A 13,431-nucleotide genomic window follows, 5' to 3' on the forward strand; every position below is an offset into this window, starting at 1 on the left:
GTGAAATTTTGTGAGTAGGGACAACTTACCATTAAAATTATTTTGATTTATTACTTTTTGATAATTACTTTTTGTATTTCTGCATATTTTTCTTCTAGTAATCAGCGTTCAGTGAGCTTTCGCTTTCTCTCTCTCTCTCTCTCTTTCTCTCTTTCTTTCTCTCTCTCTCTCTCTCTCTCTCTCTCTCTCTCTCTCTCTCTCTCTCTCTCTCTCTCTCTCTCTCTCTCTCTCTCTCTCTCTCTCTCTCTCTTTCTCTCTCTCTCTCTCTCTCTCTCTCTCTCTCTCTCTCTCTCTCTCTCTCTCTTTCTCTCTCTCTCTCTCTCTCTCTCTCTCTCTCTCTTTCTCTCTCTCTTTCTCTTTCTGTCTGTCTCTCTCTCTCTCTCTCTCTCTCTCTCTTTCTCTTTCTGTCTCTCTCTCTCTCTCTCTCTCTCTCTCTCTCTGTGTTTTCTATAATTTTATAAATGCATAGTACAGTGTCATTTTTCTTTTATGTAATTTCTTCAGTTTTGTCTCAATTTCATATTCTTTGTTCTTGTTTGTGCGTATATTGTTGTACCATGACTGAGTCCCCTGTGAAGTGTGCCAGAACCCTCGTGGCTCATTACCCACTGACAGTCATCCGTGAACCTCATGACACTTCCAACATGAGAAGGAAATCCACGAAGTCTTGAACGTCCACGTCAAGGAAAGATTTTTTATGTAATTTTATTTAAATTCAAAATTACAATGGTAATTTATTAGCATCAGGATGTATAAGTTATTAAAAATATACGCATGCCTAAATAGTAAAGTGTGTTGAAACAATATAAAGATTAAAAATAACACACTGAGGTGGGCATGTTACCTCAGGTGGAGGCAGGTAAATAACTGTATGTATACACCTGAACTATCAAAGTCAGTTAATAACATAACTTAAGATAATTCGCAACTGTTACAAAATTAAAAGTTATCTAACTGCTAATGCACTGTCAATAAATTATGGTTTGAAATTTCTAATGCAGAGAATCACTAAAATTCTCAAAGCTACACTGTTTTGTGCCTTTGTCGGAGCAATAGACTAGTAACCCCTTTTCCTGTATAGCTTACTAAATATAAATAGGCACAATAGCTTACTAAATGTAAATAGGCACAATAGCTTACTAAATGTAAATAGGCACAATAGCTTACTGAATGTAAAGAGAAGAAAACCTTTAAGTTGGGATATTTCAATGTGCGTGGATGTTGTGCGGATGATAGAGATGATTGTGGATGTTATGAATGAAAAGAAGCTGGATGTCCCGGCTCTAAGTGAAACAAAGTTGAAGGGGGTAGGAGAGTTTCAGTGGGGAGAAATATGATTAGGTCATAGGTTTCGAATTAGAGATAAGGAAGGAGTAGCAATGATGTTGAAGGATTAGTTATGGCAGGAAAAGGGCGAATATAAATGTATAAATTAAAGGGTTATATGGAGTAAAATAAGAGGCTGAGGGGAAAAGTGTTTTCTAGCAAGTGTTTATGCACATGGAGAAGAAAGAAGTGTAGAGGAGAGAGATGTTGAGGGAGTGACTGGGTAGTTTTGAATCAAGTGAGAGAATACTTGTGGTGGGGGAACTAAATGCTGTTGAAGGGTAGTAGTAGGTAAGTTTGAGGTACCAAGGGCAAATGAAAATGGGGAACCTTTAATTGAACTATGTATACAAAGAGGTTTGGTAATAAGTAAATCAAATTTTAATAAAAAGAGGATATGTTTAGAAGATATGATATAGCACGTACTGAAAATAGTTTGTTAGATTATGTATTGGTGGATAAATGGTTGATGGGTAGATTTCAGGATGTACATGTTTATAGAGAGGGCAACTGATACATCAGATTATTTAGTTGTAGCTAGAGTTAGAGTAAGAGGTAGATGGAGCAAAAGGAAATTGACAACAGCAAGTAAGAGAGAGGTGAAGGTTAATAAACTAAGGGAGGAGGAAGTTAGGGTGAGAGATGAGCAAATATTGGGATAAATGTGGTGTAGTGAAAGTACAGGTAGTGCAAGGGTTGAAGAGAGGTCGGATAGTTTTAAAACTGCAGTATTGATGGGGCAGAAGAGGAGTGATTGGTAAATGATGAGGTATAAGGTGTGATAAAATGGAAAAGGTCGCTTATTAGAGGTTTTTACAAAGCAGAAGTGATATAAGAAGGGCGGAGTATATGGAGAATAAACGAAAGATGAAGAGATTGGTGAGAGAATGCAAAATAAGAGCAAATGACAGTGTGTGAGGGACTGTCAACAAATTTTGCTGAAAAAAAATTGGAGCTAAATAGGTTAAAAAAGCCTAGGGAATAAATAGATTTGACAGTTAAAAACAGGATAGAGGAGTTAGTAGATGGGGAGTTGGACGTATTGGGAAGATGGCGGGAAATTCTTAGAAACTATTAAATGTTAACGAAGAGAGGGAGGCAATTTCATGCATTGACCAAGGAGTTAAACATCTTTTATGAGCGATGAGGAGCCGGATGAGAGTCTGGGGGAGGTGCGTGAAGCACTGGGTAGAATGAAATGGGGTAAAGCAGCTGGAACTGATGGGATCATGGTAGAAATGTTAAAAAGCAGATGGGGATATAGTATTGGAGTGGTCGGTACTTTTGTTCAATAAATATATAAAAGAGGGGAAGGTACCTAGGGATTGGCAGAGAGAATGTATAGTTCCATTATATAAAGAAAAGCGAGGAAAAAAATAAAAAAATTATAGGGGAATAGGTTTACTGAGTATACCAGGTAAATTGTATGGCAGGGTAATTATTGAATGAATTAGATTTAAGACAGATAGCAGGATCGCAGATGAACAAGGAGGTTTTAGAATGGGTAGGAGATGTGTAGACCAAGTGTTTATATTGAAGCAGATAAGTGAACAATATTTAGAAAAAGGTAGAGAAGGTTTCGTTGCATTTTGGATTTAGAAAAGTCATATGAAAGGGTGGATAGTAAAGGAATGTGATAGATATTGTAATGTATAGTGTCTGAATAGTAATAAGTTACTAAATGCTGTAAAGAGTTTTTATGAGGATAGTGAGGTTCAGGTTAGGGTGTGTAGGATAGAGGAAGATTACTTTCCAGGGGTTTGTAATGTCACAATGGTTGTTTAACATATTTATAGATTGGGTTGTAAAATTAGTAAATGCTAGAGTGTTGGGGAGAGAGTGAGATTAAATTATGGGGAATCAAATACAAAATGGGAGTTGACACAGCTACTTTATGCTGATGATATTATGCTTTTGGGAGATTCTGAGGAGGTTAGTGGACGAGTTCTGACGGGACTGTAAAGGAAGAAAGTTGAAAGTGAACATAGATAAGAGTAAGGTGACGACAGTATCAAACGAGTTAAAGAAAAACTGGATATCACATTGAAGGGAGAGAGTATGGAAGAAGTGAATTCAGATATTTGGGAGTAGACTTGCCAGCAGATGGGTTTATGAGGGACCAGATAAGCGCTAGAATTCATAAAGAAAAAGGGGTGGGTGGTGCATTAAGGTATCTGTGGAGACAACATTATCCATGGAGGCAACGAACCGAATGAATGAGCGTATAGTGGTACCAGCATTCTTAAATGGGTGTGAAGCATGGGTTGTGAATGCTGCAGCAAAAAGGAGGCTGGAGGCAGTGGAAATGTTGTCTAACAGCAATTTGTGGTGTAAATATTATACAGAGAATTCGTAGTGCGGAAATTAGGAGGTGTGGAGTTACTGAGAATATTATTCAGAGGGCTGAAGAGGGGTTGATGAGGTGGTTTGGTCATTTAGATAGGATAGAGCAAAATATGATGCTTTGGAGAAGGTTTTGTGTGCGAGGGGCTTGGACTTCCAGCAAGCGTGCGCGAGTGTTCCATAAAAACGAAGATAAATGGTTTTTAGGACTTGAAGTGCTGTTGGAGTGTGACCAAAGTAATATTTATGGAAGGATTCAGGGAAACCGGCAGAACGGACTTGAGTTTTTTTTTCTTTTCATTAAACTGGCCATATCCCACAGAGGCAGGGTAACCCAAAAAGAAAAACGAAAGTTTCTCTTTTTAAATTTAGTAACGGAGTATAAAAAAGGTTTTGTGACATGCAGCAGGCATGTGTGAGCGTGTTAGACAGGAGTGAATGGGGACGAATGGTTTTTGGGAGTTGATGAGCTGTTGGAATGTGAGCTGAGTAATATTGTGTAAAGGGATTCAGAGAAACCAGTTTCCGGATTTGAACCCTGGAGGTAGGAAGCACAGTGCCTCCACTTTAAAGGAGAGGTTGCGGATACTGGAAGTTTGTTAGTGATCATGTGTGAATGATGATGAAAATGTGTGTGTGTGTGTACTCACCTAATTGTGGTTGCAGGGGTCGAGACTCAGCTCCTGGGCCCGCCTCTTCAATGATCGCTACTAGGCCCTCTCTCTCTCTGCTTTCTGAGCTTTGTCATACGTCTTCTTAAAACTATGTATGGTTCCTGCCTCCACTACGTCACTTGCTAGGCTGTTCCACTTCCTGACGACTCTATGATTGAAGAAATACTTCCTAACATCCCTGTTACTCGTCTGAGTCTTCAGCTTCCAACTGTGACCCCTTGTTTCTGTGTCAGTTCTCTGGAACATCCTGTCTCTGTCCACCTTGTCTATTCTCCGCAGTATCTTGTATATCGTTATCATATCTCCCCTGACCCTTCTGTCCTCCAGTGTCGTCAGTCCGATTTCCCTCAACCTTTCATCGTACGACATTCCCCTAAGCTCTGGAACTAGCCTTGTTGCAAACCTTTGTACTTTCTCTAACTTCTTGACGTGTTTGACCAGGTGTGGGTTCCAGACTAGTGCTGCACACTCCAGTATGGGCCTAACATACACAGTGTACAGTGTCTTGAACGATTCCTTATTAAGGTATCGGAACGCTATTCTCAGGTTTGCCAGGCGCCCGTATGCTGCAGCAGTTATCTGGTTAATGTGTGCCTCTGGTGACGTGCTCGGTCTTATGGTCACCCCAAGATCTTTCTCCCTGAGTGAGGTCTGTAGTCTTTGTCCACCTAGCCTATACTCTGTCTACAGTCTTCTTTGCCCTTCCCCAATCTTCATGACTTTGCATTTGGCAGGATTGAATTCGAGAAGCCAGTTGCTGGACCACATGTCCAGCCTGTCCAGGTCTCTTTGCAGTCCTGCCTCATCCTCATCCGATTTAATTCTTCTCATCAACTTTACATCATCTGCGAATAGGGACACTTCAGAGTCTATTCCTTCCATCATGTCATTCGCATATATCAAAAATAGCACTGGATATAGAACTGACCCCTGTGGGAGCCCGCTCGTCACACGCGCCCACTGTGATACCTATTCTCGTACCATGACTCTTTGTTGCCTCCTTGTCAGGTATTCCCTGATCCATTGCAGTGCCCTCCCTGTTATATGCGCCTGATCCTCCAGCTTCTTCTTGTGTGTGCGTGTACTCACCTAGTTGAGGTTGCAGGGGTCGAGTCCAAGCTCCTGGCCCCGCCTCTTCACTGGTCGCTACTAGGTCACTCTCCCTGAACCATGAGCTTTATCGTACCTCTGCTTAAAGCTATGTATGGATCCTGACTCCACTACATCGCTTCCCAAACTATTCCACTTCCTGACTACTCTGTGGCTGAAGAAATACTTCCTAACATCCCTTTGATTCATCTGTGTCTTCAACTTCCAACTGTGTCCCCTTGTTACTGTGTCCAGTCTCTGGAACATCCTGTCTTTGTCCACCTTGTCAATTCCTCTCAGTATTTTGTAAGTCGTTATTATGTCCCCCCTATCTCTCCTGTCCTCCAGTGTCGTCAGGTGTGTGTGTGTGTGTGTGTGTATATATATATATATATATATATATATATATATATATATATATATATATATATATATATATATATATACACACACACACACACCTTTTATGGTATAAGGTATATGGTGGTAAAGTTATTCCTGAAAAAAAGTTAGAGGAAGATGGTGAGCATGATCGTAGATGAAGAAGCTTTAGGAAGGGAAGGAGATGTATAGACTAAGTGTTGACATTGAACAGTATCTAGATAGATAAGGTAAAGAAGGTTTCGTTGCCTTTATTGATTTGGAAACGGCATATGATAGGGTGGATAGGGTAGCAATGTGGCAGATGAGCAAATATATGGAATAGGAGGTAGATTACTTAAAGCAGTTAAGAGATTTAACGAGGATACTGAGGCTCAGGTTAGAGTATATGCGTGAGAGGATGATTATTTCCCAGTAAAAGTAGGCCTTACACAAGGATGCATGATGTCACCATGGTTGTCCAGTATATTTACAGATGGTAACAAGTGTGGGATTAAGAGACAGAGAATCTAACACAAAGTGGGAGTTGCCACAGTTGGTTTTTGCTGATGACACTGTGCTTTTGGGAGATTCTGAAGAGAAGTTGCAGAGGTTGGTGGATGTGTTTGGAAAGGTATGTAAAAGAAGGAAATCAAAAGTGAACATAGGAAAGAGCAACGTGAGGATAAAAAATCTAGGTAATGAAAGATTGGATATCAAATTTGAGGGAGAGAGTATAGAGGAAGTGAATATATTCGGATATTTAGGAGTGGATTTGTCAGCAGATGGGTCTATGGAAGACGGAGTGAGTAATAGGATTGATGAAAGGAAAAAGGTAAGTGGAGCACTGAGGAGTCTGTGGAGACAAAGAATGTTATACATGGAAACAAAGAGGGAAATGTATGAACATAGTTATACCAATGCTCTTATGTGGGTGTGAAGCATAGGTGGTGAATATTGCAACAAGAAGGCTGAATATTATGTGAATATTATGTAGATAATCCGTAGCTTGGAGATTAGAAGGAGGTGTGAGGTTTCTAAAAGTATTATCCTCCAGTCAGTGTCTCTCTTTTCTAAGAGAGAAATCTTGAATATAGGTGATAGATGTAGCACTGGGTTTTATTCTTGCAAGCCTCGAAGCCTCTTCCAATCGCTTTACTTCCATGCTTCCTTTTCCATCTCCAGCATTTCATCCAAGAATTCGTCAATACGCGCGCCACTGTTCAAACAAAAATACATTAGCTTATTGCATGGTTGGTAATTAATTTTAATAGTAATCGATTACACATTGGTCATCTAGGCTGTGTGATCTTTTCACTACCAGATAAGAATACTTTAATCCCTAGACTAGAAATTAATTTATCTTTGCATATACACTAACATATTCCTCTCTGAGTAATTGCTTTATGTTCTGTGGTCGTATTGGTGGTGGTATTATGAAAGTGTTGTGTATAGTGGTGCTGTTACTGGTTGTTGAATATCGAGTGTCTGCAACTCGTTGTGCTGAGTGACCAGCTTGGATATAGCACTTCATAAAATATACTAGTAATACTATTTGTTGTGGCAATACCTCTGGTGGGTGATGGATATGTCTTGGCTGATTGTGTTTGTTGTGGTTCTATGAGCGAAACTGATAGAGTTTTTACTTAATGTTTTTCAGTAATTATGGTGTCCTTGTCAATGATAGTGGTTTTTATGTCTCTCAAAACACGAGATGCCTTTATCTGATCTTGCCTTAGTTACTGGTGCACAGTAACTTAGGCAAGAATCCGGAGACAACAGACAGGGGCTTCATGACAATAGATCATATCTTGTTTACCATATTCCCAGCATCCTGGAATGAGTTCATCTTCCAAAACCCTCTGCAACATAGCTTCAAATGTTCAATAAAGGTATCTCTTAATTCAACGACGGATGAGAGCGAATTTCGACGGAGGGGAGCGAATTTTAAAAACCCGTTAAATCACGTTCAACATATTTAACTCGACCTCTTCCGAAGGGTTTTAATGTTTAATGGCTGGGGCAGCGTGTTGCTAGGGTAGTATCCATTCTGTGTAGTTTGTGTGCTGGCAAATTTGTCAGTGCAATAAATTTGTATATTGAATTTGGAATCGCTGAAGTTTGTGCTATAACTAAAAAATATCATCGGCTTCAAAATAATAATGCTGATCAGCAATCACTGGAGAATGCCTTTTGTGATAGCCTTCAAACTTTAAGCGTTGATGGGATTTATTAAAATAAAGTTTTGCTTTCACTTACTCTTTGTAAATTTAAAATTGCTAATATTATTATATTAATGTATTTTCTTGTAATAAATGAATTCTAAGTGCAAATATTTTTGTATTGAATTTGGGATTTGCATATGCTAATTTGCCAATTTTTTAAGTTATTTGATCAAATGAGTTTTCATACATAAATCAAAATCAGTTTTTTTCTTAAGAAGCTGAAGAGAACTGCAAATAAATAAGTTACAAAAAAAAAATTGAATACTGAAAATTTACTTTTGAATAGCATTTAAAAATTTACGAGTTCAGTGGATCCTTAAATAATGTACATGATAATGCATTTGTCAGCTGTTCCAGGAACCTTTACCTAGTAAGAGTTGACCACGAACCTTCACCTAGTAAGAGTTGACAACGAACCATCACCTAGTAAGAGTTGACCATGAACCTTCACCTAGTAAGAGTTGACCATGAACCTTCACCTAGTAAGAGTTGACCATGAACCATCACCTAGTAAGAGTTGACCATGAACCTTCACCTAGTAAGAGTTGACCATGAACCTTCACCTAGTAAGAGTTGACCACGAACCTTCACCTAGTAAGAGTTGACCATGAACCTTCACCTAGTAAGAGTTGACCACGAACCTTCACCTAGTAAGAGTTGACCATGAACCTTCACCTAGTAAGAGTTGACCATGAACCTTCACCTAGTAAGAGTTCACCACGAACCTTCACCTAGTAAGAGTTGACCATGAACCTTCACCTAGTAAGAGTTGACCATGAACCTTCACCTAGTAAGAGTTGACCATGAACCTTCACCTAGTAAGAGTTCACCACGAACCTTCACCTAGTAAGAGTTGACCATGAACCTTCACCTAGTAAGAGTTGAGCATGAACCTTCACCTAGTAAGAGTTGACCACGAACCTTCACCTAGTAAGAGTTGACCACGAACCTTCACCTAGTAAGAGTTGACCATGAACCTTCACCTAGTAAGAGTTGACCACGAACCTTCACCTAGTAAGAGTTGACCACGAACCTTCACCTAGTAAGAGTTGACCATGAACCTTCACCTAGTAAGAGTTGACCATGAACCTTCACCTAGTAAGAGTTGACCATGAACCTTCACCTAGTAAGAGTTCACCACGAACCTTCACCTAGTAAGAGTTGACCACGAACCTTCACCTAGTAAGAGTTGACCACGAACCTTCACCTAGTAAGAGTTGACCACGAACCTTCACCTAGTAAGAGTTGACCACGAACCTTCACCTAGTAAGAGTTGACCACGAACCTTCACCTAGTAAGAGTTGACCATGAACCTTCACCTAGTAAGAGTTGACCATGAACCTTCACCTAGTAAGAGTTGACCATGAATCTTCACCTAGTAAGAGTTGACCATGAACCTTCACCTAGTAAGAGTTCACCACGAACCTTCACCTAGTAAGAGTTGACCATGAACCTTCACCTAGTAAGAGTTGACCATGAACCTTCACCTAGTAAGAGTTGACCACGAACCATCACCTAGTAAGAGTTGACCACGAACCATCACCTAGTAAGAGTTGACCATGAACCTTCACCTAGTAAGAGTTGACCATGAACCTTCACCTAGTAAGAGTTGACCACGAACCTTCACCTAGTAAGAGTTGACCATGAACCTTCACCTAGTAAGAGTTGACCACGAACCTTCACCTAGTAAGAGTTGACCACGAACCTTCACCTAGTAAGAGTTGACCATGAACCTTCACCTAGTAAGAGTTGACCACGAACCTTCACCTAGTAAGAGTTGACCATGAACCTTCACCTAGTAAGAGTTGACCACGAACCTTCACCTAGTAAGAGTTGACCATGAACCTTCACCTAGTAAGAGTTGACCACGAACCTTCACCTAGTAAGAGTTGACCACGAACCTTCACCTAGTAAGAGTTGACCATGAACCTTTACCTAGTAAGAGTTGACCACGAACCTTCACCTAGTAAGAGTTGACCACGAACCTTCACCTAGTAAGAGTTGACCATGAACCTTCACCTAGTAAGAGTTGACCATGAACCTTCACCTAGTAAGAGTTGACCACGAACCTTCGCCTAGTAAGAGTTGACCATGAACCTTCACCTAGTAAGAGTTGACCACGAACCTTCACCTAGTAAGAGTTGACCACGAACCTTCACCTAGTAAGAGTTGACCATGAACCTTCACCTAGTAAGAGTTGACCATGAACCTTCACCTAGTAAGAGTTGACCACGAACCTTCGCCTAGTAAGAGTTGACCATGAACCTTCACCTAGTAAGAGTTGACCACAAACCTTCACCTAGTAAGAGTTGACCACGAACCTTCACCTAGTAAGAGTTGACCATGAACCTTCACCTAGTAAGAGTTGACCACGAACCTTCACCTAGTAAGAGTTGACCACGAACCTTCACCTAGTAAGAGTTGACCATGAACCTTCACCTAGTAAGAGTTGACCATGAACCTTCACCTAGTAAGAGTTGACCATGAATCTTCACCTAGTAAGAGTTGACCATGAACCTTCACCTAGTAAGAGTTGACCATGAACCTTCACCTAGTAAGAGTTGACCATGAACCTTCACCTAGTAAGAGTTGACCACGAACCTTCACCTAGTAAGAGTTGACCATGAACCTTCACCTAGTAAGAGTTGACCATGAACCTTCACCTAGTAAGAGTTGACCACGAACCTTCACCTAGTAAGAGTTGACCACGAACCTTCACCTAGTAAGAGTTGACCATGAACCTTCACCTAGTAAGAGTTGACCACGAACCTTCACCTAGTAAGAGTTGACCACGAACCTTCACCTAGTAAGAGTTGACCATGAACCTTCACCTAGTAAGAGTTGACCATGAACCTTCACCTAGTAAGAGTTGACCATGAATCTTCACCTAGTAAGAGTTGACCATGAACCTTCACCTAGTAAGAGTTCACCACGAACCTTCACCTAGTAAGAGTTGACCATGAACCTTCACCTAGTAAGAGTTGACCATGAACCTTCACCTAGTAAGAGTTGACCACGAACCTTCACCTAGTAAGAGTTGACCATGAACCATCACCTAGTAAGAGTTGACCACGAACCTTCACCTAGTAAGAGTTGACCACGAACCTTCACCTAGTAAGAGTTGACCATGAACCTTCACCTAGTAAGAGTTGACCACGAACCTTCACCTAGTAAGAGTTGACCACGAACCTTCACCTAGTAAGAGTTGACCATGAACCTTCACCTAGTAAGAGTTGACCATGAACCTTCACCTAGTAAGAGTTGACCATGAACCTTCACCTAGTAAGAGTTGACCACGAACCTTCACCTAGTAAGAGTTGACCATGAACCTTCACCTAGTAAGAGTTGACCATGAACCTTCACCTAGTAAGAGTTGACCACGAACCTTCACCTAGTAAGAGTTGACCATGAACCTTCACCTAGTAAGAGTTGACCACGAACCTTCACCTAGTAAGAGTTGACCACGAACCTTCACCTAGTAAGAGTTGACCATGAACCTTCACCTAGTAAGAGTTGACCACAAACCTTCACCTAGTAAGAGTTGACCACGAACCTTCACCTAGTAAGAGTTGACCACAAACCTTCACCTAGTAAGAGTTGACCATGAACCTTCACCTAGTAAGAGTTGACCACAAACCTTCACCTAGTAAGAGTTGACCACGAACCTTCACCGAGTAAGAGTTGACCACGAGCCTTCACCTAGTAAGAGTTGACCATGAACCTTCACCTAGTAAGAGTTGACCACGAACCTTCACCTAGTACGAGTTGACCACAAACCTTCACCTAGTAAGAGTTGACCACAAACCTTCACCTAGTAAGAGCTGACCACAAACCTTCACCTAGTAAGAGTTGACCACAAACCTTCACCTAGCAAGAGTTGACCACAAACCTTCACCTAGTAAGAGCTGACCACAAACCTTCACCTAGTAAGAGTTGACCATGAACCTTCACCTAGTAAGATTTGACCACGAACCTTCACCTAGTAAGAGTTGACCACAAACCTTCACCTAGTAAGAGTTGACCACAAACCTTCACCTAGTAAGAGTTGACCACAAACCTTCACCTAATAAGAGTTGACCACAAACCTTCACCTAGTAAGAGTTGACCATGAACCTTCACCTAGTAAGAGTTGACCACGAACCTTCACCTAGTAAGAGTTGACCACAAACCTTCACCTAGTAAGAGTTGACCACAAACCTTCACCTAGTAAGAGTTGACCACAAACCTTCACCTAGTAAGAGTTGACCACGAACCTTCACCTAGTAAGAGTTGACCACAAACCTTCACCTAGTAAGAGTGGACCACAAACCTTCACCTAGTAAGAGTTGACCACAAACCTTCACCTAGTAAGAGTGGACCACAAACCTTCACCTAGTAAGAGTTGACCACGAACCTTCACCTAGTAAGAGTTGACCACGAACCTTCACCTAGTAAGAGTTGACCACAAACCTTCACCTAGTAAGAGTTGACCTTGAACCTTCACCTAGTAAGAGTTGACCACAAACCTTCACCTAGTAAGAGTTGACCACGAACTTTCACCTAGTAAGAGTTGACCACAAACCTTCACCTAGTAAGAGTTGACCATGAACCTTCACCTAGTAAGAGTTGACCACAAACCTTCACCTAGTAAGAGTTGACCACGAACCTTCACCTAGTAAGAGTTGACCACAAACCTTCACCTAGTAAGAGTTCACCATGAACCTTCTCCTAGTAAGAGTTGACAACAAACCTTCACCTAGTAAGAGTTGACCACAAACCTTCACCTAGTAAGAGTTCACCACGAACCTTCACCTAGTAAGAGTTGACCACAAACCTTCACCTAGTAAAAGTTGAACACGAACCTTCACCTAGTAAGTGTAGACAGCCTGTACTGTCTGCACAGACAGCCTATAATGTCCGCCAGCTTAGTTCATATTTCGTGGCACTCAGGTGCTGCCCTTCCTAGGCCTGCCAAGGTCAGTGGGATGCTGGCCCCACTGGCTCTTACTCACTCACCGGCCTAGAAGCAGACAACAAGTCTACTCCCTCTCTCCCTCGTGGGCATTGCCCTCCCGGGCCATGGGCATAAACACACAAGCCTGTGTACCCACCATGACTTTGCAAATAAAGTAAGAAGCCTCTGAAGGCGTTTATCACCTACCCCGCTCCGCTGCAGCATCACTAAATAATCATGTAAACATTGGTGGGAAGCGGTGGTCGCAGCAGTTGTTTTTGCCCATAGAGAGGAAGGAAATAGAATGAAGTTGTGTTCACTTCATCACCCTGCATTAGAAACATCTGTCTCTCAACGAGTTTTCCTGATGTCATGTCTGCACATTTCAACATCCAGGCACAGGTACAAGCAGGATCTAGCGGAAATTTGCTAAATTTCTTCGAGAATTGTAAGTGACCCAGTGACACCATGCTACAGCGTC

At 41.2% G+C, this 13,431-nt stretch overlaps 1 protein-coding gene across 1 annotated transcript in view; it reads right to left on the bottom strand.

The window, feature by feature from the left end:
- Positions 1-6,641: 6,641 nt before the first annotated feature.
- LOC128703132 (uncharacterized) overlaps positions 6,642-13,431 on the bottom strand; it is a 77,814-nt gene continuing 71,024 nt past the window's right edge. Inside the window, exon 6 of the mRNA XM_053797685.2 lies at positions 6,642-7,011. Coding sequence (XP_053653660.2) covers positions 6,948-7,011 — 64 coding nt within the window. The 3' untranslated portion in view covers positions 6,642-6,947. The remainder of the gene's footprint in view (positions 7,012-13,431) is intronic.

This window comes from Cherax quadricarinatus, chromosome 85, assembly GCF_038502225.1.
Source record: "Cherax quadricarinatus isolate ZL_2023a chromosome 85, ASM3850222v1, whole genome shotgun sequence".
In the NCBI taxonomy this organism is placed as follows: Eukaryota; Metazoa; Arthropoda; class Malacostraca; order Decapoda; family Parastacidae; genus Cherax; species Cherax quadricarinatus.